This window comes from Alexandromys fortis, unplaced genomic scaffold (genome assembly GCF_014885135.2).
Source record: "Alexandromys fortis isolate MF-2015 unplaced genomic scaffold, M_Fortis_MF-2015_v1.1 scaffold_134, whole genome shotgun sequence".
Classification (NCBI taxonomy): Eukaryota; Metazoa; Chordata; class Mammalia; order Rodentia; family Cricetidae; genus Alexandromys; species Alexandromys fortis.
In genome coordinates this window covers 3,377,423-3,402,784 of record NW_026068007.1, presented here as the reverse complement: position 1 = coordinate 3,402,784, position 25,362 = coordinate 3,377,423, and the positions used below count along the sequence as shown (strand labels likewise).

Sequence of the window (25,362 nt, the reverse complement as noted above, 5' to 3'; positions counted from 1 at the left end):
CCTAAAATCCAACAAACATGAAGGCTTGGCTCTCAGAAAATAACACCAAGGGTTACTTCCAAAGGAGCATGTCCCATTTATTACTGGGACGGACACTTGACAAGGAGCATGCGTACACCTTCATCTTCCACACACCAATACGCTCTAAATATTTCAAAACAGAACTAAGACAACACGATCCTCTATTTTCTGATGCCTGAAACTCACTTTTACAAAACTAAGTGCCTTAGTGTGGCTGAGCATGGTCCCTAATCTGTGGAAAGCCAAGCCATCGCTCCACAGATCCTATTCGCTCTTCATCTGAGAAGACGCCACTGTCACACCCGGACACATTTACTGCACAAGCCTCCCCATTTCCCCTTCAGAGCTACACGGCCATCAGTATCAAAGGGGACAGGGGCTGTTCTTTGGGAGGCCCTGATGATCATAAGAATTTGACGACAGCGACTCTTGGGAACACGTTCTGACAGAAGAAGCATTTCCCCAAGAAAAGCACAGTCTCTTCTATTATCACTGATCTGTCTTCAAAGTCGCTTTGGTATCGGCACGTTTTTCTCTTTTCAAACAGAACCGTGTTTCATCACAGATGTGAATGGTTTGGGTGCATTAGGGTTTTCACATCATGCCTCCCAGCTCCTTAGCGTGTAATTGGAGTCGCACGCCAGAACAGGACACTGAAGTGGAAGGCTCGACAGTTTGCTAGGTATGCTCCCAGCAACTGTATTTGCTTACAACAATCTGACAGGGAGGAGATAACACGGGCTATTTGAAAACCCCAGTTGAACAACACAGGAAGGAACACACACTGCCTGTGGGCTATGTACCCTAAATTCAGGTCTCTCTTGCTATTACACCATCCCATTAGGGAACCAGTTCTGGTACTAACTGTGCTCCCTAATAAGCACAGCTGCCAAAAACTAAAACCAAGCAAGGGGGAAAGAAAACCATGAAGCTGCATTTGTACTGAATCCCGGGGTAAAGGGTACATTCCCCGCTCACAGAGGCCGTAAGTAGAATGCACCATGCTGTCTCCACAGCACTTGCGGTCGCGGCCTTTCCCTTACCTGGCTCTCATTTGAGAAAAACAACAGTCAGAGGCCCTGAGGCCCAAGCCTTGGATACCTTATCAGAGTAGGGCTCCTCGGTGAGATCAATGCCCTCAGCTTGCAGCTTGTTCTCGGTAAGCATCTCCAGGTCCACGCCCCGGACGCAGGAAACCTTCCTGCTCAGCGCTGGGCCCAGCTTCACACCATGCTCTTGCAGGCTGGTGCTCTCGGGCAGCTCCGCCAGCCACGGCGGAGGTCTCGCGCAGGTTGGGCTGCCCGGTTCAGTCCCCGAGGGAGGCCTGGGCTCCCGGGGAGAGGGGCAGTCACAGGGGCTGACGGGACTGGCAGGGCTGGCCTTCTTCAGCGGCAGGCTGGGCGCCTCCAGGCTGGGGACTAGGTGCAGGCCATTGGCCAGGCGCTCTCGATTCTTCTTGGCAGGCACAGGTGGGGGCTGCGATGAATGTCTGGGCTGTGTCCTGGTCTCAGGGGCGCTCTGTTCCCCATCTACCCCTTCTTTGGTGCCCAGAGGGTGGTAGTCATGTCCTTTTCTGTGACCCTCAAGAGACGTCCTTATTAAGCCAGGTTTAACTGGAGGCTGAGCCTCGAAATTTCTGGGAACACACTGAGAAGGAGATACGCCAAGACAAGAGGTCACTGTGGGGCCATCCAGTTTCTTAGCCATCATTTTGGAGGGGTCAGAAAATCCCTTGCTTTGGGTCAGAAGCATCCCGTCTTCCGCAGTAGGATCTCGGCCTCGGGGCAGAGCCTCGGAGGAACAGGCAGCCGTCTTTTGTGGCACTTCCGGTACGTTCTGAGGACAGGCTTCCTGCACCTTGGTAGGTACATCGTTGCCGGCATCAGCGTCACCCTGAAGGTCATCCAGGGAATGGGATCGGGGCCAACTTTCCACGGACTGAGGACCCTCCAGGGTTTCACAGCTGCGACAGATGGAGACAGGGAGGCTCCTTCGGTTTTTATTCGAACCAGTCCCACAGGGCACATCTCCGCACTGGGCAGTGTCCGGGGCTAGACCTCGGCCCAGCCTGCCTTCCTCTCCCTGCTGGCGCACCTCCACTGATTTTGTTAATGGCAATGTCGGGTAATTGCCGGGCTGGCTCCTGCTGAAAGACTTCAAGTTGGACTCTGTGGACGACTTGGTAGACAGCACGCTGGGTTTTTGAGTTTTGCCTTGAGAGAAAGAGATATTTTTACAACCACATTTTAAAGTCACTGACATGAAGGTACAAACATGGGCTAGTAGGGGACATAATTCCTGCATCAACAACTTTCACTTAGGACACTGAAAAATGTAGGGTGGTTAGGGACCCACTTTTATTTTTATAAAGAATTCTGGTCTCATTAAAGTACTTATATTGGTGGAAACGAATTGGTTACGTGGAAATAAAATGCTGTGCCAAGCAGAAGCAGCCGAGGGTTAATGTCTATTCCAAGCTGCATTCAGTATAGAAGGTTGATTGGCTATGCAGGCCCTACTCAGAAACCAAGCTGTAAGATCTGTTTGGCGGCTTGACTTTCTGAGCTGATCTCTTAGAGCAGGTTCTGAGTGGTCCCCACAAAGGGTGATTAAAACAAAACAGCACGCAAGTCATCCTTTCCTTGCCGCTACTCTACTTGAATACATTTACACAAGAACGACGAGGAGGCAACTTTGATGCTGACTGGTAAACAAGCTGCAGGGAGTGTGTTGCCAGAGACCATCTATAAAATACTTACTCGGACCTTCTAGTGTGGCAACTGATTAAAGCAAATCGCTAGCTTGTTAGCTGAACATCAGCCAGACGTAACCCAGCAACCTGATAGCTTCTGATTTATATTTACAGCGGCAGCTACTGTGTGATACGCTTTACTGGGAACATGCTGTGATCATGTAGGTATGCGTGTAGCATAGGTAAGCGCATGCTCATTGACTATGCAGGTATGTGTGTAGCATAGGTAAGCTCACTCTCATTGACTATGCAGGTATGTGTGTAGCATAGGTAAGCGCATGCTCATTGACTATGTAGGTATGTGTGTAGGGACAGGCAAGCGCATGATCACTGACTATGTAAGCTTGTGTGTAGCACAGGCAAGCGCATGATCACGGACTATTTAGGCATGTGTTTAAGCCCAGGCAATTCACACACACACACACACACACACACACACACACACACACACACATCTATGGCGCTTTGCCTCTTCTCTTGATAATGACATATGTTGTGTCCCTGGTCTGATAAACCTGAGAATACTCCAGGTAACAGAACATCTGAGCCACGTGACTTAAGTTACTCTACAAAAGGATGAAAACACCACAACTCTTTGTCAGGCTTGGAAGGTACAAAAAAAAAAAAATGGCTGTGTCTAATCACTGAAAAGCTAGCATATTATTAATATAACTAAGAGGTTCCCCCCACCAACCTATCAATAAACATCCTGAATTCAGTATTTTAATTTAGAATTCTAACGCTCCCCTCTTTGAGCAATATCACCCTTTCAATGTGATCCGCAAAGAGCAGCAGGGAGAAGTCAGGCTGTGGACGCACGCGATAGGGAGAGCAAGAAAAGGGGTAGGATGGACGGTGCCCACGCAATAAGGGAAGTAGCTGCTTCGGGGCAAACAGAAGGCTTTCTTTGATAAAAAGTCTCTCTGTGAGGCAGTAGAGATGAAGGAAATGGAACAGAAAGAAAGGCCCGGGGCTCTAGCAGTACAAGCGGTTTAGCCTTCATCAGCAGGGAGAAAAAGAGTCTCCATTCATGATTTCACAGCTTTCTAAGCTTCCTCAAACCTCAAACTGATAATATGAAGTGTTTCATGCCAAGCATAACTACAGCCCAAGGCTGGCGGAGAAGAACAGCTCTCTCCTCAATTGGACTTTTTATTAACGAGGCCATCCTTTTTGATAAGACCCCAATCAGTATATGAAATATTTGACATCCTGCAAAGTAGAGAGGCCTGGCCGAATGGTATGCGTCCTCTATGAAGAGGTTCATATTGCAAACCCTGTTCTACCTGGATCTCTCCACTATTCAACGGCAACACACTAGCCCCTTCTTCGGAGGTCACTATTCTGTTGCTACATGGAGATATGGCCTACGGTTATGACTCAATGTATTGGCTACCATCCCGTTTCTCATTAGCAGAAGAATCGCCACAGCTTAATGGGAAAGAAATGCTTCAGAGAGCAGACCATATGAAAGCTTAAAAGTCAGCTGAAATAGAAAACTCTTAACACTCACGGAGCACCAGCTTTGGAAATATGTTTTCCTCTCATTACCTCCCAACCTAAACCATGTATGTATCAATGCCAGGTTCACATTCTTCATATAGAAAGAGACCTGACTTCCCCTGAAATCTAAGCACGGCTCACCAGCGGGTTTCATCCAGTTCGCCAAGAGGTTTTCCTAAGTTTTTCTGGGCATTAAACCCCTTGCCAGCGCTATCTTCCTTTCTGGTCTTACCAGGCCAGCACTGTTGGGGTTAATTTACCAGACTGCTTCAGCCCCAGAAAAGTTACTAACAGAGAAGAAAAATGCCTCCCAAACCTACCCGAAGATTTGCTGTTTGCTAAAAATGACAGCGTGCCGGGCTCCTGGGTAGGTTTGCGTTGCACTGACCAAGGCCATCTAAATGTGAAGCATCAGAGGACCTGCTTATCTTTCAAAATGACAGAACATTCTGGGTGGCAGAGCTTCGGGGTACATTGCTAGGTTCCCGTGATGCTTATCAGAATCGACATCAGTGTGAGGTGGGTGAGATGCCCGGGGTGCCGATGCAGAGAAGAGGTTACTCTAAGAGTATGGTTGGTAACTGGAGTAAGCGCCTCATGAGAATTTGAACCCAGCTTTTATTTGCCTTATCTTAGAATTGGTTTGGGTACTCCTCAAAATAACTCTCCCATGCTATTTGTTTTTAAGCATGATTTACATAAAGAAACATATTTTTAAGTCTACCATCCAACAGACACACGTGAAGTAAAGACTATAGTAACGTTACTAATGATTCTAACCTGACCATCTGGAACGTGTTGATTTCTACTACGTCCTATAAAGCCATTATCCATGGGTCACTAAACTGACTTCACAACCCGCTAACAAACTGCAACCTATAGCTTAAGACGGCTTGCTTCAGCACATGTGAAAAAATAGCCTAACCTGTTAGTACCAGATGAGAATTCCAATAGCTGGTATATGCTATGGGACCAGGGTATGTTCTTCTATCGTCTTCAAGTGTCCAACAGAGCTTAGGACATGATGGCAGTATGACCTCTTTACTACTGCTTCTAATCTTACAATAATAGGAACTCAGGGCATACCACAGGAAGCCACAGTCCCCTGCCATGCCATTTACCCTCTCTGCTTTATTCCGCTTAAGACCTTGGTTCAGTATGGAGGAGGCTTTAGGAGTTTTGTATCGTCTGCTTCCCAACTGTTAGGAGAGAGAAGCCACAAATAAGACAACGTGGCCCTTCTAGTCACCCTCTCTAGGGGCAATTGCTTCCGGAATCGGGCTTTGCGGCTACGACATACAGAACACGGCTGCCAGGGTACCCTTGATGGATGGCCGACCTGGTAAATTGTTTTCCTTATGGGCATAATCATTGCCAGTGCTGAGATGCTGCTGGTTACTATGTGAAGAAAAGGGCACAAGAGACACACAATTTAGGTTTTATGGCCGCAGGTATTTTAGGCAGAATTTATAAACTCCATGCAGCAGCCAGGAGGAATGAGCGCAGATGCTAACTGAAGAGCGGTGGGGGACGAGGCCCGAAATGGAAAGATGACCCGTGGCTTCATTGCCAGACAAGAATCGAGGCTTCGGAGAGAATATTCTTACACATTTGAAGCTGGGAATAGCTGAAGCCTGTCCTAGAAGTTAGCGCAAACATTACCATTTTCCAAGTGCTCGCTGCTTTCGTAGCATCCGGAGTCTCGTGGGGAACATCCGCTCAGGCCTTGGCTGTCCACCAGAAGCTTCTCCTGAGACCCAGACTGGTCGCTGTTACCTGGGGGATGAAGGACACGGCGTGGTGTCACCAGGAGCCCCAAAGTCAGTCAGATTCTCGCCCTTTGCTACTGACACCCGTGCTTAAGTCTAAACTAAAGTGAAAATGAGCTAATGAAATCAGAACACTTCTCTTTCGAGGAGCGTATCCACCGTGTGAGGATAAAGTTGGCGCCAGAGAGCCCAAGGTTGAAATATGCCGATGACCCCGGAGCTATCCAAACAGTGGCAAACTGAAGCCACGGGACAGAGGAGAATGCAGAGGGTGGTGCTAGGGCGACAGGGTCAAGTGATTCCAGGCACCTGGCCGGCTTGCCCTTCAGCTCATTTACATTAGGGGCTCTTCAAACTCGGGAGCTTATATAAAAGTGTCGGATGAAATATTGCTCTATTAGCATCGGAGAATATTGTTAGCCTGTGGTAACGATATGAGCCTGTTGTATTGCCTCGGCCAGAGGAAGGCTGGTGAGAGAGGAACAGATCTTTTGTCTTCTGGAGTGTTGAAGGTCTCTGTTCTTTTGACCGTTCTCCCTTGTCCTTGGGTAAGCATTTTCTATTCCCCACACCCAGAGTGAGAAAGGTGTTCAGGCGACCTTTGGACTGGCAGATGGAACAAGTCCCAGCTTGGGCAACCCATCCATAAAGAAGCATCATGATTTAAAGAAGCATCATTTTTTTTTTTTTTGTCAATCAGACCTCAGTCAGGGCTGGGGAAAACCAGGAGGCAAGTTAACCATGCTGTTTCAGGGAGTCTCCCTGAAGTAAAGCATGCGGGAAACGGTGTGCACATTCAATTCCCAGGCAGCTTCGCTGTGTTTTCTAAAGAGGGAGCCCAGGGAGCCCAGGCTGCTGAGGTTTCTCTACACACAGCGCGTCTTTGGATAATTATGTGGAGAAAGGACTTGGTCACACAAAACGAAAACCAAGAGAACATTTTCTACACAAATAGCTAGTCTCAAAGACAAATGGCTTTAATTTATTTTTTCTTTCCCTTTGCCCCTCCCCTGCACACACCAACCACACACACACACACACAAAGAAAAAAGGAAGAAATCAATAAGCCAGAACTATGATGCCTTTTCCCAGATCATCAGAATGAATGTGGGAGGAGGCTGAGGGCTACCACGTCAGGCACATGCTGGTGGGTTCCCCGTTCCCTTTACACTGCCTGCCCGTCTTCCTCAGAGGGAAAGTGAATGATGCCACAGAGTCTGTCAGAAAAACTTCTCAAAGTATAGCCCAAAAGAGTGCTAATTACCAAATGATTAGTGAGAAATTAACAAATTAGAAGCCCATGAGCAAACACTGCCCCTCCCCTCCACAAACAACCTCACACTGGAACATTCTACAGCCATGTTCTCATGCTGTTGAAGAGCCTGCGGATTTGGACCGGCCTTTGTTCTTGTCTAGCATGCTATTTAGGAAAATGATACTCGCAAGTAAGAGCTTTGGGATGTCTTTTGCTACCCAGGAAGAGGGATCACTCATGTGTCCCTGGTGCCGACAGTTCGGTGTAGCAGACAGAGCAGCAACACAGAATGCAGAGTGCCTACTAGGGCACAGAAAACAAAACACAGGACTCCTGCAGAGGTTGCGAAGTGCATCCTGGGAACCTGCCTTACCAGGCATTATTAAATCCTGTCTTTACAGAAAAGGAAAGACTTTCTCTCATGCCTGAGAACCATGGCACAGTTCACAGTCACGTGGGACACATACGACAGGGGACTAGAGCACCATTTTCACAAGAAAGAAGAAAGGTCTTCTGCAGCTAGACCCTTCTGCTACACTTGCTAGCATCAATGCCAACAGAGAAAAGACTCAAGATGGAGAGGAAGAAGCCAGTTTTCAGTCAAACAAGATCAGAAGGGCTGGAGTCCCATTTGGGCACAAGCTGAAGGGAGTCGAAATGCTGGGTCTAAAGCTCTTCCCTGCCAGGCCACTCACGCGTGAGCACGCACACAGGTGGGATTTGCAAAGACACTGAGTTGCTCGAACATCAAAAGCGATGGCACATAAGCGCACACCATTTTCTAGAGAGCAGTTTCCTTGGAAACGGGGGGAGATGGGGTTCCTGGGGAAGCCCCTTCAAAGGGCTTACAGTATTTTCTATATGGCAGACTGTTCGCCGCCCCTAAATTCGCAAAGTGCTCCTGCACACATTTGTTCAGCTTTTTCCTGCATGCTTCAAATAATCTTAAATTAAAAGTCTTATATAAAGAAAAGAACACCTCCCTTCTTTCAGTCAGGGTCCCTCCCTGTAGCCTTTCAGTAATCCTGCCATACTGTGTCCCTGGGAAACAGTAAGTGGAGACTACAGCTATGAGCCACCGTGGCCACAGCCACCATGGCCAGCTTCGAAGGACTGTTTCTATTGAGCTGCACACCTAACAGTGGTTAAGATGCCAAACGATATGTCTTCTATTGGAATAATTTTTAAAGGTAAACCATTTAAGGGCTTTTTTCATTTAGAGGATGTAAAAGAGTTGGTAATCTCCAAATGGAAGGCCGACTGCAGGCCCCTTCCCTCGTCTCCTGGGAGGACACCAGCTGGGTCTGGCTTCCAAGCCATGCTAGAGATGTATTAGTTTCAGTGGAAGCGAGCTAGAACACTTCAAGATATTCCCACATTTCTCTGGGAACCTTACTAGCGCTCTATGTCTCGACTGCCTACAAACCCAACTTGGCAGAACAGTACTGGGTTTCTCCAAGTGACTGAGGGACCGGGAGGGAGTTTTTCTTCATTACAATGACTTTAACTGCATGGGATGGGAAGTCTTACATCATTAGGCCACATCTGGATATGACCTCTCAACACTAATTAGAACCGCCGAGCACCGAAGCCTTTGCTTCAGGATCAATAAAAGAAGATACTATTTTAGGTATCAGAGAAACTACAAACAATGGAAACGCATAGACCCAAAATGGGATTTATGAAGAAACAAGGAGTCCGTGTGAGCCTCCAAGTTAGCATCACGGTGGATAACGATATCCTATAAAACGATTCTGGTACAAATCTTACTTAGGCTATGAGCCTGGGACAATGGGTCTGAGCCAATGTGTTATGTCAAACTCGGCTCAGATCCCTGCCGATGTGCAGGGTTTAGCTTTGCTCTTCTGACATCTAAATGAAACAGGAAATGTAACGGATGATGTATATAAGCCAGCTGTCCTCCATGGTTGGGGAAGAGTAAATGGCAGATAATACGGAGCAGATGTGGTCCAGGGGAACAGATGGTTCAACTCTAATTCATATTGATAGAGCAGGTCACCCACACCAGTCACTAGGCAGGCTGTTTACACACAACCTGGCCGGAGACCCAGGGTATCTCTAGAGGGTCAGATGCTACAGAGACTGGGTCACAAAACGCCACAGCAGGTCATACCCACCCCGCCCCCCACCACCCGAAGCCTGGACCTGAAGGATGCCTGTTTACCTCATGCATTAATTTCTTCTCCTGAGGCTGTGATAAAGGCTCCGATCAAAGCAACTGAAGAGTTTATAAGGGGTGTTGGGGGAAAGTCCATCCTGGTGGGCAAACCGTGGCTGCGGGCGCTTGAGCAGTCGGCCACATGGCAGTCAGAGTCCGCAGACGGAGATGAACGTGAGTACACGGTTCACACTCTCCTCTATTTAGTCCAGGACCTCAGCCCACACAAGGGCAACACCCACAGCCAAGGTGTGTCCTTCCACCTCAGTGGCCCTCATCTACCCACTCCTTCACAGGCATGCTCCAAGGCTAATTTATTCTAGAGAAGTTCCTCACAGATGTGTCCAAAGGCTGGGCTCCTACATGATCTCAACGCCAGGCTGACATCAGCTAAGGTTCAGAAGTCTATTGATAGAGATAGCATTCCTTCCTGTTTAAAGGGTGACACAGTTGCTTCCTTTTCTCCTGGATCTTATGCATACAGTAAATACAAATGTTCCTCAGTTTACAACCATATGCTCGCATAGTATAAGCTAACATGCACATAATAGCCTGAATCCAGTGAACATCCCAGTCAGGAATCTGGGACAGTGTGGAGAGTAAGCGGCTGCCCATCATGATCTCAGGCTGACCAGGGACTCCAGCTCAGCACTGAAAGCTTGCAGACGGCCTATTCCTTGCCTAGAAAAAAAGCGGGACTCAAAATTCGGAGTATAGTTTCTAGCAACTGTTAATTGCTTTCCTGGCATCAGAAAAGCAAGAAAATTTCAAGCTGGGGACCATTCGTAATCATTTATAATACGTAACTCTTCCCCATCATCAACCATGGTTTTGGTCTGTCTTTGAGTGATAGAAATCCATTAGCTACTGGTACCAGGGAAGCGCGGAAAGAAAATGCACCTGAATTCAAGGACTGGAAAGGATCTCTCCTCCATGATGAATCAGTGTAAGAGAGGTTTTGTCTGTTTTTGGTCAGACTGAAGAATAAAGAACATGATAAGCCTGGCTTAGCAGACAGAGAACAGCAATGGACGCAATGAAAACCGTGAATGCCCTGGACTCTGTTCACAGGACATGAACATAAGCTCTCGTATTTAGTTTGGGAATTCCTGCCCCACAGACTCACTTCAGAGGATATTTCCTTCTTTAACGGAAACCAATAAGCCTATTCAATAGGAAAAAAAACTCATGCTTCAGAAAATGGTTAACTCTTAGATGGGCATGGAGACGCCTAGGTCATCAGCCATTTTGTTGTTGTTTTGGCTTGTTTTTGTTTACCCAGGGATTTTGATTGACCTGCTGAAGACGGCACATTCCATCAAGAACAAGGTAGAGCTGGTTCCTCAGAGAGCCCCTGAGGCAGCATGCCTTTTACCCCACACTGACAGGCATGTCTGGTCTGTGAACTGTCTTGTCATGATAGGAAATTAACCTTGGCTTTGGAAAGAACGAGACCAACTAACTGAGTGACTCCAGGGACCCTAAGCACATGATTTGAGGCCCATTGGTGACAATAATAATCACGATGATATTCATCTTGCAGTGTGTGTGTGTGTGTGTGTGTGTCTGAACTTACTGTCATATTCCTGTAACAGCTCCACCGCCGTCAAGAGCACCGCTCTGTGTTCTGGGTCCCTGATATTTAATTCATCTAAGTCTTCTTCCTCCAGGAGCTTGAAGGTGTCCAGGTCTTCGTAGCCATTGAACAAGAAAGTGGGCATGTGTTCCTGTGAAGTAGAGCAGGGAGATCAAAGTGAGTCCACGGCCTAGCCGTATGATGCATGTCCAAAATACTAGCCTGAGACCCCCTCAGACTTCTTCCCATAGTAGCTTTTATGCTAACCAAGGGAAGAGTACCATTTGTAATATATGCGGTGGCTCACAGTCTTGCAGCCTTGTAGGCAGATAGGGGTGTAGCGCTCACGCACTGACGGCTTGAGACGATACCTGCTGCACGCTGTGACGGTGGAGCCCACTTGCTGACACTGTCACTGTGCCCCAGACAGGAACTAATTTCCTGTATCACCACACGGGCCATGGTAGGAAGACTCCTTTTACATTTGGAGGGCTTATTAAAATTCAACTTAGCAAAACCTCTGAATTTCTCCGGAGCAAAATGTTTTCTAAGTTGAAAACCAGAATCTACCACTGTAGGAATAATCTTCTGGAAGGCTCTGGGAGGTACAGCAAGGGAGAGGTAAGAAGGCGGGTGTCTCACGGTCCCGTGGAGGTGGCTGTGAGCAGAATACCAATACCGAGCTTATGCTGTGCTATCGCCTTCCTAGAGGTCAAGGGCAGCATCAGGCTACGGGTCACTATTCCTGTCAAGTACTGGTGGTATTAATGAGTCACACTCGCCACATGACATAGGTCACCTGCCCAGTTTAGGAAGAGGAAAGGACAAGGACACGGTAGGACACGTGTAATCCGTGACTGACTTTGAGGTTGATCCGATCCAGGAGATCCTCCACGGACTTCGGCTGGGGTGGTCTTCCCTTCCTCTTCCTCCTGGCAGGCCGCTTGGGCTTCTCCTCTTCCTCGTTCAGCACATCCACGTAGATGAACTTGAATGTGCCGACTTTGTTGTTCAAGAGCCCCATCCAGGTGCCCATGGGTGGCTTGCTGATTATATCAATGATGTCTCCTTTCTGCGGCCCAGGGAGCAGAGATTTTCCGTTAGCCACATTTCTAAGCAGGAGCAATGACATAATTCAGAGAGCGGGGGAAATGCTACAAAACTAGGATTCGAATATTAGAATAGTCGGCTTCCTGCTTAAATTTTGTGTGTGTTTATATGTAGGGGTCATGCAGATGTGCTGGTGTGGTGTATGCCTATGTGCATGTGGGGACCAGAGGTAAATGTCTAGTCGTTTTCTATATGGCATTCTATCTTATTTTTGAGACAGGGATTCTCACTGAATCTAGATTCCATCAATTGGCTGGCTGACCAATAAGCTCCGGGGATTAGTCAACCTGTCTCAACACCCACAGAACTGGTTTATGGGTTGGACCACCGTACCCAGCTTTTACACAGGTACCGGGGATTTGAACTTGCGTCCTCGTGCTTTGGGCAACAAGCATGTTACTGACTGAGCCATCACTCCAGACCCACGGGTCACCGTCTTGAATGACCGAGACAGGATATGATTGGGAGTTTGGCTGAGGGCAGATAGAACACTTCTGAGTTCGATGCCATGCTGATCCCAGGTTACAACCTTCCCTGCCTCCTGGTCTTCAGGGTTAGGTGGGCCTTGGCTGTCACAAATGTTCTCAGTTAGGTTGCCTACCTTGACTCTTGGAACAGCATCCTAGTCCTGGGCAAAGAGCTTGCTACCTGCCATAAGAGGGTGTCCCCTAACTTGAGGCCACATCCTACTCTAGGTCGAACTGGATCTTTAGGATCCCTGTAAACATCTCTATACTTATACAGCACAGCTATTCCCTTCAGATAAAGGAAGCATAGAAGAAGGACCATGGAAGTTCTAGAAGGAATCTGGGGTCAAAAGACAGTGCCAGGGAGAAAGTGGTGGTAATAGAGACTTAATGTACATCTTCCGCATCCTTGACCACTGTCTGGTTCTCTTTGGGGTCAAGGCGGCCAAACCATGTGCTAATCTGGATGATAAGTCTGTATGCACCCAATAGCAGGGAAGACAGAAACCCTTCCCAAGAGACAAGAGAGCTTCGGTTAGTTGTCCAAGACCAGGGACAAGCCTACCTTGAGTTTCAGTGAGTCTGTGTCATAAGGACTGGGGGTGAAGTCAGTATGCACTCGGGCACGGCCACAGAAGGGACCCCGGTAGGGAGGCTCTTCGTCATCACCATCTTCCGACTTGACGCTTTCCCTGTTGCTGGTGGAGGAATCAGTGGTACTCACTGTTTGACCACCTGCATAGGGAGAACAGGACGTACAGGGATAAGCACAGCCTTCCCATGTAAGGAAGAGGAAAGGTACCGCTAGCACTGTGTATGAGAAGAGGCCCAGGAAGAGAAGCTGTGAGCCATAGCAGAACGACAGGATCACCACTGGGCCATGCATGACTCCGACTGATATCCTAACTTGTTCCTTAGGTGACACGGGACTCCCAGCACCTTATCCTCATGATAGGAATCCTTGGGCCATTGACTCAGCAGAGAACGAAGCTGCAATGCCAGGCCCTGGCCTTTGCCCATAGCACTTAGTGCCCCCAGTGTAGAGTACACCATTTCTCCCATGTATTACAGGGAGGAAACAAACCTAGCAGTAGAGTAACTTGCCTGAGAGAGAGAACATAAAGTTCTGGATTTACACGCTACCTCCTCCTTCTTACTGTTCAGCCAACGCCAGCCGTCGCTGGTCCTGGGAAAGCTTACTTATCTGTTATCAATATTTAGAATTCCTTCCTTGCTCAGATCCCTGTATTTTGTGGTCATCTCCATGCATGTTGACCATTGGCTTATTCTCTGGAAGATCAGAGATGCATTTTCCATCTTAGCCAATCAAAAAGCAAACATCCCCTTCACCAGAGCTGGACAAATACACAATAGCTCCCCAAGGATGGGTACTTGAACTTGCGCGGCTTCAACTTGCCTTAGCTTGAGGCCCAAATGAACATCTGTCTGTAACTCCGAAAGGAAATCATGAAACATAGCAAACGATACTTACTCATTGAGCTCTGGCCGCTCAGAGAACTCCGAAGGCTTTCTACAGAGCCCCCGGCTTTGAGCTTGGGCTTGTCCACGTGTTCAGAATCAGGCTTTACTGAGGCAGGGGAGCCGGGCATTCCCTCAAGTCCCGAGTTCTGAAACAGTTTCAACAGAATTGAGTTTCCCGAGTAGACAGGTAATGTTTCATAATTCTAGGCAATTTGGACTTCACCTTTATCAGTGAAATGGATGTCGATGCCTATACTTGGTCCTATCTACAATATTCTCCCTAAAGCCTACATCCTTGCTTATATTTACATTTGTAGACAGTAGTACTGCTTACTGAGTACTCCAAAGTTGTTTTTCAAGTTCAAACAGATTTTCTTAAAATTTCTGGGGAAAACCCCATCTACCATATATAAAAACAGCTTAGGGGCTCAGGATACTCAGGAACAAGCTGGGCCTCAAATGCAGATCAAGTTCAACCCACTTTTAATATAGTATTTAGAAGGACAATCAGAGGGCAGTTAGTTAAGTTTAAGGGGAAAAATTTAGGCTGTTTCTTAGAAACAACTGGCCAGATTGTTTCTATTTCTGCAATATTGCTGATAAGTAGGGACAGGGCGAAGATGCTGTGTTTAGCCGCCAGGGGGCAGCAGCTGAGCAGGAGTGCCTATGGTCCCAGACGGTTTTACTGGCAGACTGGAGCAGCGATCTTTACACATTTCAAGCAGGTATTTTAATGGGCTGCAAAACGAGTAACCGTAAAGGGGTAAGAAGAGAAGGTTTTGAAATCCAAGGTCAAAACTATCTCAAAGTTCAGACCTCTAGGTGTTCTTCCTTCCACACGTGCAATTAAGGCAAAAATCGATGTGTTTCGTTAACGATGAAAGTTTTTTTTTCTATAGAACCAGGGGTGCAAAGTCAGTTTTGTGATATCCCGATGACACACAGTGCCAGCGAGACGGCCTTCTGCTCTCGCACCAAATAAAAACCTGCCTGATTATTGCAATCTAGTAGCCAGAAAGTATTTCTGTAAGATTTCCCCTTTGTAACTACTACATACTTCTAGAACAATATAGCCTACATCTGAAAAGTCAGTTGGCCAAGAACACTTAAAGGAAAAATTTACTTATTTTTATTTTTGGTACAGAAGTGTTTGCATTATGTATATGTCTGTATGCATCCCACATGTATGCCTGGTGCCCGCAGAGACCAGAGCAGGGCACTGGATTCCTTGGAACTGGAGTTATAGAGTGTTGTGAGCCACCATGTGGGTGCTGAGAACCATACCCGAGTCCTTTATCAGGGCAGCAATGGCTCTTAACCACAGCACCAGCTCTCTAGCTCCAAAGGGTACGTCTAAAGGAGATACTTTCTTTACAACAATGGTATTTGAGGAAAGAATCCCCTGGCCCACTGAGCTTAAATGTACTCACTAGGTTCATTCTACTGTGCTGACAGCCCAGCAGAATCTTTTTCTGTGTGGCCTTGTCTTCATTTCTCTGAAATGGGAGGCCTGCTGTGAGGGTTTCATCCTAATTGTCAACTCGATAGGGTTTAGAATCACCATGGAAACGAAGCTCGGGGCACATCTGTGATGGGTTTTTTAGATTAGAGTAGTTCAGGTGGAAGTTCACCTGAATACAGTGGTTATCCGTCCATAGGAGAGCGCGGACTGAGCAGCAGCCTTCATGTCTCTGTCTACTTCCTGATGAAGGACAATGTGACCAGCGACTCAAGGCACTACCTGCCTGCCAGGAAACACTGTGTCTTGACGCTGGGAGCTGAAATAAAGCCTCTCTTCTGTCCTTCAGCTGCTTTGGTCTTGTATTTTGATGCAGCAACCAGAAAAGCCACTAATACACAGGGCCTGTGTTTTCTAGTCCCAGAACTAAGAATGATATCCGGAAAGCCCTAACTGCTAAGCAACTGTTTCTGTAGCAAACGCCTTCTTTTTCTGCACAAATACAGCCTGATCTAGCAGCCGGTTCATGCCAAGAAACACACACACATTATAGCACCATTTAATAGCCCAAGTGGACTGTGCTTGGCAAGAACCTGGGTCACAGCAAGATGGCCACACACCTGCTCGGAGACGGGGCTGCTGTATTTCTTAGACATCCTCTTCCTCATTGTATCTTTCACTGACTTCACCTTTTTCCCAAGAGAGATGCGGGAGGCAGTGGGCGATTTGATTACCTCTTTGTACACAAAATCTCCCTCTTTACCCTGCAAAAGAGAGTGTAAACACCATTAGTCCTAGGAGAGAAAGGCTAGAAACCGATTCCACTACTCAAACCATTAACATCCTAGACCTCAGAGAAAATATTAGCATTCCCCGGGATCTTCACATTTTTCTCCTGTTAACTCAAGGCTCTTATTTATCTTTGAGATGAGGAATTAAAACCTACTGCGAGGTATTTTGTTTGTCTGTTTATCCTGGGGCTTCAGGCACTTTTTATTTTATTTAATCTTAGTACATGCTTTTCCAGTTGCGTTTTTTTTTTCCTTCCTTTCATTTAAAAGCCCTTGAGGGAACTGCATTTCATTAGTGCAGAAAGATTTAGAGGAACCAATATTCAGGTAACCCCAGCAGTGGGGGAGAAGGGATTGACTCACCCAAGGGCAGAAGGTGGGCATCAGACTGTGTGACTATGTGCGACAGTCAGTGTAGCCAACTCCTAAGGGCAAACTCTCCTTCCTTGAACAAGCCAGACTGTGGCCATCTCTCATTCTCTTTTGCATTAAAAGACAAACCTTCCCAAGAAGGGATGGGTGGGGGAGACGTTTGTGTTTGTAGAGATTGACAACATAAAATTATTGGCTTATGAACCAATAAAATTTGATACCCAAATAAAACAGCTTAAATCTTGCAGGAAAGGGTGCAACGCCTCCTATCTCACAGCTGTGTGTCTTAGCGACATAAGATCATAATATCTATAAAGCATGATATCTTCATTTATAGTTTCAAGGGAAAATTCTTAAGTGGCAAGCAAAGCCATGTAAAACTTACCTACTCCTTTGGGGCTGGAAAGTTTAGGGAACTTTAACATAGTGGCCTGGGCCCTGACCATGACCCGCAAGCATATCTGAGGAGACAATAACCTTGGCAATCAGGGCCCTGGATTTGCTTTGCTTGCTTCAGGACACCTCACATGAGAAAGCTCTAAACTTAGGATGGGCCTCGGAGGTCCTATAATAAGACTGCTCAATGAGACCCACATCACAGGGCTCCATGGGGTCAGACCCCTTATGACTAAGGCCAAAGCAGCCAAACTCATCTGTGTGTGTTACTTAAAGAACGCTGGAGCGAAGGCTCTTAAGGAGCGATGACGCTCTGAGCAGATGAAGGCACAGATGGCCCCCATCCACTCTGTGTGTAACAGGAGAACACCTTCAAGATGGAGGCAACAGAATTTCTTTGCTTTTGTCTGTTTTTTTTTTTTTGTTTGTTTGTTTGTTCGAGATAGGGTTTCTCTGTAGCTTTGGAGCCTGTACTGGAACTAGCTCTTATAGACCAGGCTGGCCTCAAACTCACAGAGATCTGCCTGCCTCTGCCTCCAGAGTTTCTTTGCCAATATAGTTTTGAACTACTGAACAAAGTGGGAATTGACTCTCTGAGACACCAAAACGGGAACTGTTGGCATCTAGGTCACTTAAGTCCACACTGACGGCTTCTCTCTGCGGTCCACTCACCATAGGGTCAGAGTTATTACTGCCAACATGCAGAGAACGATTCGTCAGGTCAAATCCACCGAAGCTGCAAGTTCTCTGTGGAACAAGAGAGAGGAGGTGATAATGTAGTTATGCTCAGGTCACACCCACAGACAACCCACCACATGTCCCCTGTGCAAAGCATCTCCGAGCCACAAATACATGGACAGGATGGGGATAGGACAGGCGCACGATGAAGGGAAAACGTATGATTCATGTCACACGAGACCTTCCTGATGGGGTGTTCTCATGGGTCACCGGGAGTCTAACTTTCCCTTAACATGCAAAAACAATGGCTCTTAAGAACGAAATAAACACAACCTTCAGAATCTCAGTACAGGAAGGCTCCCTCACTGCTCCATGGTCTTGGGAGTCCTAAGCTCTGCCAGGGACAGCAGGCCTTTCCTTTCGGAAGGACTTTGGTCATTTAGTTTTAAACCATTATGGAGGGAAAAGAAGGTACGTTCATAGTCAGCCAATCATGCCAACAGGGTTATTCACTTCCTGTGGGAGATCCTTCCCCATCCTGGCCAAAAATGATGGTAATTTCCCCCTCTGACTCTCGACTTATCTAGTGACTACCCTTTTTATCACAATGGATGACAGCACCTTTACCAGTGGAGGGGTGACTGAGTGTCTGCCACTAACCACACACTCCACTTTCAGCAGGAAAGATACGGCTGCAGTTACGATGAGAGGCTTAGTGTACTTTTAGTTGGTTTCAAATTTTGTGAAACTACTTCTATTTCCAGGATTTTCTGTCTCTGGAACTTATATCCAATTTCTCTAGCAAAATAAATAAATAAGTAAATAAATCACTCGAGGCCCTTGCCTGTTTCCTCTTGCCAAAGCATATTAATTTTTGTTGGAGGTGATGTTTTAAAAGCAGTTGAGGAGAAAACTTACACAGCAGATTTGGGCTCTAATGCTCTGTATTACCTGCTGCTGGGAGACCCTAAGGATAGCCACAAAATGGAAGGAACGAGCACAAAAGCAGAATACAAACTATGAACACTGCATCTTTTAATCAGACACATTTTAGATATATTAATGTACCGCTTTGAGAAAGAAGACACGGTCGAGGAGGAAAATGAGTAGGCGTTTAACACTGCACATAGATCTAACTTGTGCTTCTTGCTTGCTGCTTGACACACAGAGCAAGTCCTAAAACTCTGAGTTTAGGATTCCGAATCGATACTATCTAGATCATAGACCTGAAGGACTTAGCACCCTGGGCTCATAAAGCAGACGCTCTGGGCCTTGTTTATCCTCTGATGTTTCATTTTGGTTCTGCTAAGAGGCTAGGAGCTCCTCTTGATTATTCCATTACAGGTTAGCCTTAGTCAAGATTAAAAACATGCAAATGAGGGGCGGGAACCTCCATTCAGGGTTTTATAATCTGGAAGTTCAACAGTCAAACCAAAGCTTCCAGGAACAGGCCACACAGGGAGGTGGCAGCTGTGGCACCCAAGAGGAGCAGAAGAGAGGGGCATTTGGGGCCACCCACCTCTCTGCAACACTTGCTCTTGCTTTCACTAATTACTACTTGCTCACTTTCTGGTGAAGGTTAGCTCGGTTTTAAACTATCAGGAGGTAACCCTGCTTTCCTCATAGTCAACCAGCCTTATATCTCGTCCATAAAACGACTCCTCTATACAAAAGGAATCGCCAGCTCACCTAATTGGGAAACAATAACATGGCCACCTCTCAAGGCAAATTTTTAACATTAACTTTCCCCTCGTAGCGTATGGTGCCAAATGCTTTCTCTCAGTTCTGCAAAGGCAGGGACTTTATTCTAGTTCCTTTCCTGTGACTCAGGGCTTCGCAGACACGGGATGGCGCCCAGATGCCCGATCACTTTATGACTTTCGCACGTCCCTGCTTCAAATGACAACATCTCCCTCAACCCTGGAGCCCAGCACGCTTTCTCTGATGCATAGGAAATAACTCACAAGGCATTTATGTGGAAATGATGACTGTAATAAATTAGAAGCTCATTTGGGTTTTCATGTGCCTGCTGGAGGCATTTATGCCTAAAATAAAGGGCTTAACGAATGGGCTGGTTTTCAGACTCCCCAGCTAAACATCTCTCCAAGCGATGTGTTAAGAAAGCAGAATCAGATTCTTCATCAGCGGAGGGCTAACGAGCACTGAGCACTGCGTGGAAGAAGTTCTCACTTCTGGTGAGGTCACCAGTTCTCAAAGCAGCGCTCTTGCAGGAGGGAAAGCGGATTATAAAAACAACGAAAGGAAAAAAAAAATCTTTGAACTCTGGTGATCTGCATAAATGGAGCATAAGCAAAATATTCTGAGTTCATTCATCTCTTGTACAGATAATTATAAAAACCTCTTTTGGATGATGCTTGGGATGAGGCGAGTGAGCCAATGGGATGGGCATGCAGCTGAGAACATGTTTGGAGGGGGATTGGATTTAAAAAGGGACAAGATTCCGAAATGCCATGCATGTCTGTTTTCCCAAACAAACAAAAAAAGTTGAATGAATAAAAATTAAAAGCAAGACACATGACTGTTTCCAATGAATTCAAAGCGTTATCATCTCCCTGAGGTTTCGTCAAGCAAGTATGGCATCTCTGAAGGACAAAAAGAGCAAGGTTGACGATTCAAGCAAACTGTGCACTGTGGGGGTAAAGTGAAGGAAGTGAATACAACAAAGAGAATGGAAAGGAGCGTTTCAGGTGAAAGAAGCAAGGGTCAGAGGGCCTAAGACCAGCGATAGAAGCTTAGCATGCAGAAGGCTGTGGGTTCGTGTCCCAGAACCAGAATACCAAAATCAACCAACCAACCAAGCAAACCAAAAAACCCACCCATCTCTTTCTACTACTGTTGAAACATTGAGTTTATCCTATGTTTTCTGAATAATGAGAATGTTAATTTTTTTCTAATTATATGATTGTACTTACAAGAGCAGCTATGCACAGATTTCTAATTTAGCCCTGAATATATTGCTTAGAAGATATTAAAAATGCCCAGTACTGCCTGTCTTAAGCTCTTAGCATTATTAAAAGTATCCCAGTTCATAGTGCCAGCGTTAGTGAGTAGCGCTGATGTCTGGAGGCAAGCAGGCAGATGAACTGGGCTCAACTCTGACACCAAGACCAGTGCTTTACAAAAGATATGGAGGGCAGAGTACACCAGAGACTGAAGGAATGAGTAACCAAGAAAATTCTGATATTAAAACAAAACAAAACAGAGAAGAACCAAAACATTGTTGCCAAGATACAGAACGACAGAAGGAAAGTTTTCCCGACAGACTGATAGCATAGAAAGTGTTGTAAGGCGCACAAGAGTGGGAAAAGACAGAAAAGAAAATCTAGGACGGAAGTCAACACACATGGGAATTATTTTCAAAACTCCAAAGCGAGGAAAGACCCACAGATTCTCTGAGAAGCAGAGGAGGGCATTTGAAGGATGGCAGTGGCCAATCCGTCTTCGTTTTCACAAAAGCAGAACTCGATTGCATGCATTTAAATCACAGTTATACAGTTCTGGACAAGAGCATCCTATTCATGATCGCGAAGGAACCCTGGGAAAAGCGACCGTGGAGCCTATTCTCCTCCAGAGGTTCTTTCAGACCTTTCAAAGGGGCTCTGGGCCAGCAGCCCCGGGAGGATTAAGCAAGGTGCCAGAGCACAGCGGTGCCAGCTCCGCCTCGCTCTGTCCCCTTTTTACACGGGCCATTGTGCAAACTCCAAGTTAGGTGGGAATCCCAGGGGGAGAATATCTATACTCTCAAGTTCGAACTAAGTCACCCTCTGAAAGGAGAAGTTGAGCTAGGCTTCGCCGGCCCTTCAGGATAAAAACTGAAAAACGAAAACCTTTTATTTTAAGTCATCCTATAAGAAAGCACTTTACTTTCCGATGCATAAGAATCTGCATGGCTGCTGCAGACATTACTACATGCTAATCACTCCATTTAAAAAAGGCAAAAATACTGAATTAGTTTCAGTCAAACAAAGGGGCTTTAATTGATTTTTTTTTCTCTTTTAGATGCAAGAACTTTCTGGCTGGCCCTCCTAATCAAAGAAATGTACTTGACAATGGGGATGGCAGACTTTCCATCAGTTTTTTCTTATTGTTTTCAGTAACTGAAAAAGAAACAGCTCTTTCAGGGCTTAGTGTCCTTCTGCTTCGAATGAGCTTCGAGGTCCTATGACAAAAATGGCTGGACATGAAGACAGCCACTCCTAGAAGTTAGCCAGAGCCCACTCCTGAACCCTGGAAGATTAGCTTCAAGGTTTAGTTTCAGTTAAAAAGAAAAAAAAAATCAAAGAGCTTCAGCTGGTCAGAGGGCAGATGGAAATTAGAGGAAAGGCATTAGTACTAAAGAAAGAAGGTCTAGAGATCGGAGTTGACGGTGGAATGGACCTCGAAGAGATGAAGGAAGGCGCATTTGCAAAAAGAGAGGCCATAATGCTTGACTGCACATCACAGAAATGACAAGGCCTTCTTCAAGACCATCCCGGCGACTCACGGACTTCTGGTGGATTCTCAAGAGAACCCTTTTAGTACAGCGGTCCACCGTGGCAGCCCACTTCCTCTTTGCCTCCTCATCCTCCTCCAGCAAGCACCGCCTCAGGTCCTGCTTCTCAGCCTTGCTCAGCGTCCTGTCTGAAGCAGGACGCACGAGCTGGGTCAGGTTCAGGTGGCTGTAGAGACTCCGCTCCACCACGTAGGTGATATTGAACTCGCTGACCGAGGTGCGCCCTCGGCCCCTCCTGCCAGGGAAGCCGCAGCCGCCGCCCCCCTTGGGCTTTTGCCGGGGCAGCAGGTCACAGTGGGTGCCATTGACTCCTTTTCTGGAGGGACGCTGGCAGAGAAAAGTTCTGGAACAGGAGTAATTAGTATCCGTTTTCTTCAAGCGGATTTGCTTACGGACACTCTGCACCTCCTCCAAGGACACCAGAAAGTGGTGCCTACGCCGATGGTTGTCATAGAAGAAAACACCATCCGTACTTACCCCATGACTCAAGGACCCAAGACCTTTCTTCATTTCCCCCTCTGTGAGGGAGCGGGACACTTTCTGGGCCTTCTCTTCTTCTGGATAGGAGAAGAATGTCCCCATCTTCTTAGGGGGCTTAATCAGGCTCCGACTTTCTCCCTTGCTGAATGTTTTGACCAACTTCCGGCCAGCTCCCCAAGTATCCAGGCTGCTAGACGATGGAGATGGGGTGAGAGACTCTGATTCCTCTTCCGGAGGTTTTTCAGAGGAGCCATCATAGAAACATGGCTTTTTGTGCACTCCAGAGTAGAGGGCGGACCTCTCGTCCAGGACGGGCGGATTCTCAAACACATGTTCCTCTCCACCTGGAAGGGCATGAACACAGGGTCTCCTGTGAATGGGTATCCCTGGAAAACACAAGTTAGCTCACATAGCTAACGAGCATGTTCCTCCTGCCTACACTAAGATCTTCTTCACGAACATGGCCCCTAGGTCAAGGCGCATGCAACAAGAAGGACATCAGACCGCATTGTGTGGTTGTAAGGAAGCTTAACATTCAACATTTGTGGGGTGCTGGGTCTGGCGGCACAGGCCAGCAATTCCAGTTTCAGGGAAGACAGAGGATGGCAAGTTCAAGATCAACCCCACCAACTTAACGAGACTCAAAAATAAAAGCTTGATGGTATTACTACTACTGACGGTAAGTTGAGCACTTAGGAGGCAGAGGCAGGAGGATCAGGAGTTCAGGGTCATCCCTGGCTGAATACAGAGTTCAAGGCCAGCCTAAGTTAATGAGACCCTGACTCCTAAAACCAAAACAAATCAAAAGAGGGATGGGGCTATAGCTCAAATGCAGAGAGGTCTTGTTCAGCTTTAGCATGTGTGAGGCTTCGCATTCAAACCCCAGTACTATTAAACTAGGTAGGGAAACTTTGTGATATCTTTTATTCTCCTTCAGAACAAGTTTTTAGGCCAACATCTTCCTTGACCTACTAAAAATGCCATTTACAAAACCAAGGCCCGTCATTACTGTGATATATGTTAGCATTTCGAGGTCATTGGCATCCGACTTGTTAGCGCATTCTCCAGAAGCTAGGCTCAGTCCTGCCCATCCCAAAAGGCTCTCCTTTAGGTCGGAGCTAGTGGCTTTTATAGTTGGAGTGTGGTGAATGCCAAGTGGCGGACCATGATTTTTTTTATTGGTACATATGCCGTTTAAGTGATTAAATCTCCAAGAGAGTTTGGGTGGGGAAAACACCAGAAAGGGTTATACATGCAAATGTGATTGACAAATGCTCTCCAGTGGACTAGCCAAACACAAAAAGCCAGAGGAACTGAGCGATTCCAGCCAGAGAGCCCCATCCACCCAGCCCTGGAAGAAACAGCAAGGGCATTTAAGGGCTTTGACACGCAAGCGGCTCACTAAGTGTTCTACTCAGGCCCAGGCCTCCAGGCCTTGAAGCTCTCTCTGGGGCCAGGTAGCGAGCCAAGCCCTCTGGAGCAGCCCAGTGGAAAGGCCTGGATGTGCTGGCAGGAGAGCCAAGTTCTTTTCTGCATGTGTTATATGAACAGATGTGACGGAGGAAGTAGGTCAAACTGTGGGTGTAGCGATCCCAACTGGCTGCATCCCTCAATTAGAAGGAAACATTGGAGCCTTGCAGCTTTTCTCTAGCTGAACAGCCGAGAGGGGGAAAAAATACGAAGTTCCCTGGAACAGAAGGGGAAACGCTATACAATCCAGCTGGGACAAAGGTGTCAATGAGTGGTTAAGTGTCAGGGAGAGAGAGGGAGGGTGGTAAAAATGACACCCTTTTCCAGGAGAGTCTAAGAATGGCTACCTTTCCTAATTTGATGGCTATTCATTACAGAAGAATTCAGCTATGAAATCCCACTTAAGAGTGACTTCACGTCCATGTGGGGAAGTGAGCCGCAGAGACGGAAGGACAAGTGAAGGAGAAATCAAAACGATGCCCAGTCCCGGAGTCACTGAAGAGCTGTTTGGGGATCTACAGGGAGGGTGTGATGCCCGGTCCAGGCTCAGACAGGATTCAGCTAGACCACAGGCAGTGCTCAAATATGAGGGCTGCTTCCTGCCTCCTCTTTCAGATGCCCTGATAACTTGAGAGACCAATAGTATTTATGTCTTCCCAAGTAAATATTGATACTTCTAAAGATTGTGCCCTGCTTCCTGGGATAAGACTGGAAGCCTGCCTGGTGGCAGAGGTAGCCCCACTGTGAATGAACACAGCCGTGTTATGCCCTCCAGGTGGCACAGATCCCTGAAACTTCTAAGTAACACAGTCCTGAAGGGCTCCGTGGGGTCCTGGTGGGCTTTACCCAGTGCTCTAAGGACCTGGCACTCATCAGTGGTTCACATATCTTCTAGAGTATTTTCAGAACAGCCATCAGCAGTTTACGCATCTCTGTCACAGCTGGGTCTGGCACTATCTGGGACACACATGTCTGTGACATGTGCAGCCTTAGCCTGGGAAGGCAGCGTCTGCTAAGGCGCTTTGAGCCGACTATGGAAATGCCTCTGAAGAGGCTGTGTCAGCCTTTGTGAGAAGGCGAGGTTTCCTG

The 25,362-nt window shown here is 46.9% G+C and overlaps 1 protein-coding gene across 4 annotated transcripts in view; it reads right to left on the bottom strand.

Moving 5' to 3' along the window:
• Sash1 (SAM and SH3 domain containing 1) overlaps positions 1-25,362 on the bottom strand; it is a 226,196-nt gene that overhangs the window by 5,298 nt on the left and 195,536 nt on the right. For all 4 annotated transcript variants that reach the window (XM_050161632.1, XM_050161630.1, XM_050161631.1 and 1 more), the window contains 9 exons: positions 22,801-23,147; positions 17,805-17,879; positions 16,194-16,337; positions 14,125-14,260; positions 13,198-13,367; positions 11,918-12,127; positions 11,056-11,206; positions 5,939-6,052; positions 1,123-2,234 (listed from right to left, as the gene is read on the bottom strand). In XM_050161632.1, the coding sequence (XP_050017589.1) occupies positions 1,123-2,234; positions 5,939-6,052; positions 11,056-11,206; positions 11,918-12,127; positions 13,198-13,367; positions 14,125-14,260; positions 16,194-16,337; positions 17,805-17,879; positions 22,801-23,147 (2,459 nt within the window). The remainder of the gene's footprint in view (positions 1-1,122; positions 2,235-5,938; positions 6,053-11,055; positions 11,207-11,917; positions 12,128-13,197; positions 13,368-14,124; positions 14,261-16,193; positions 16,338-17,804; positions 17,880-22,800; positions 23,148-25,362) is intronic.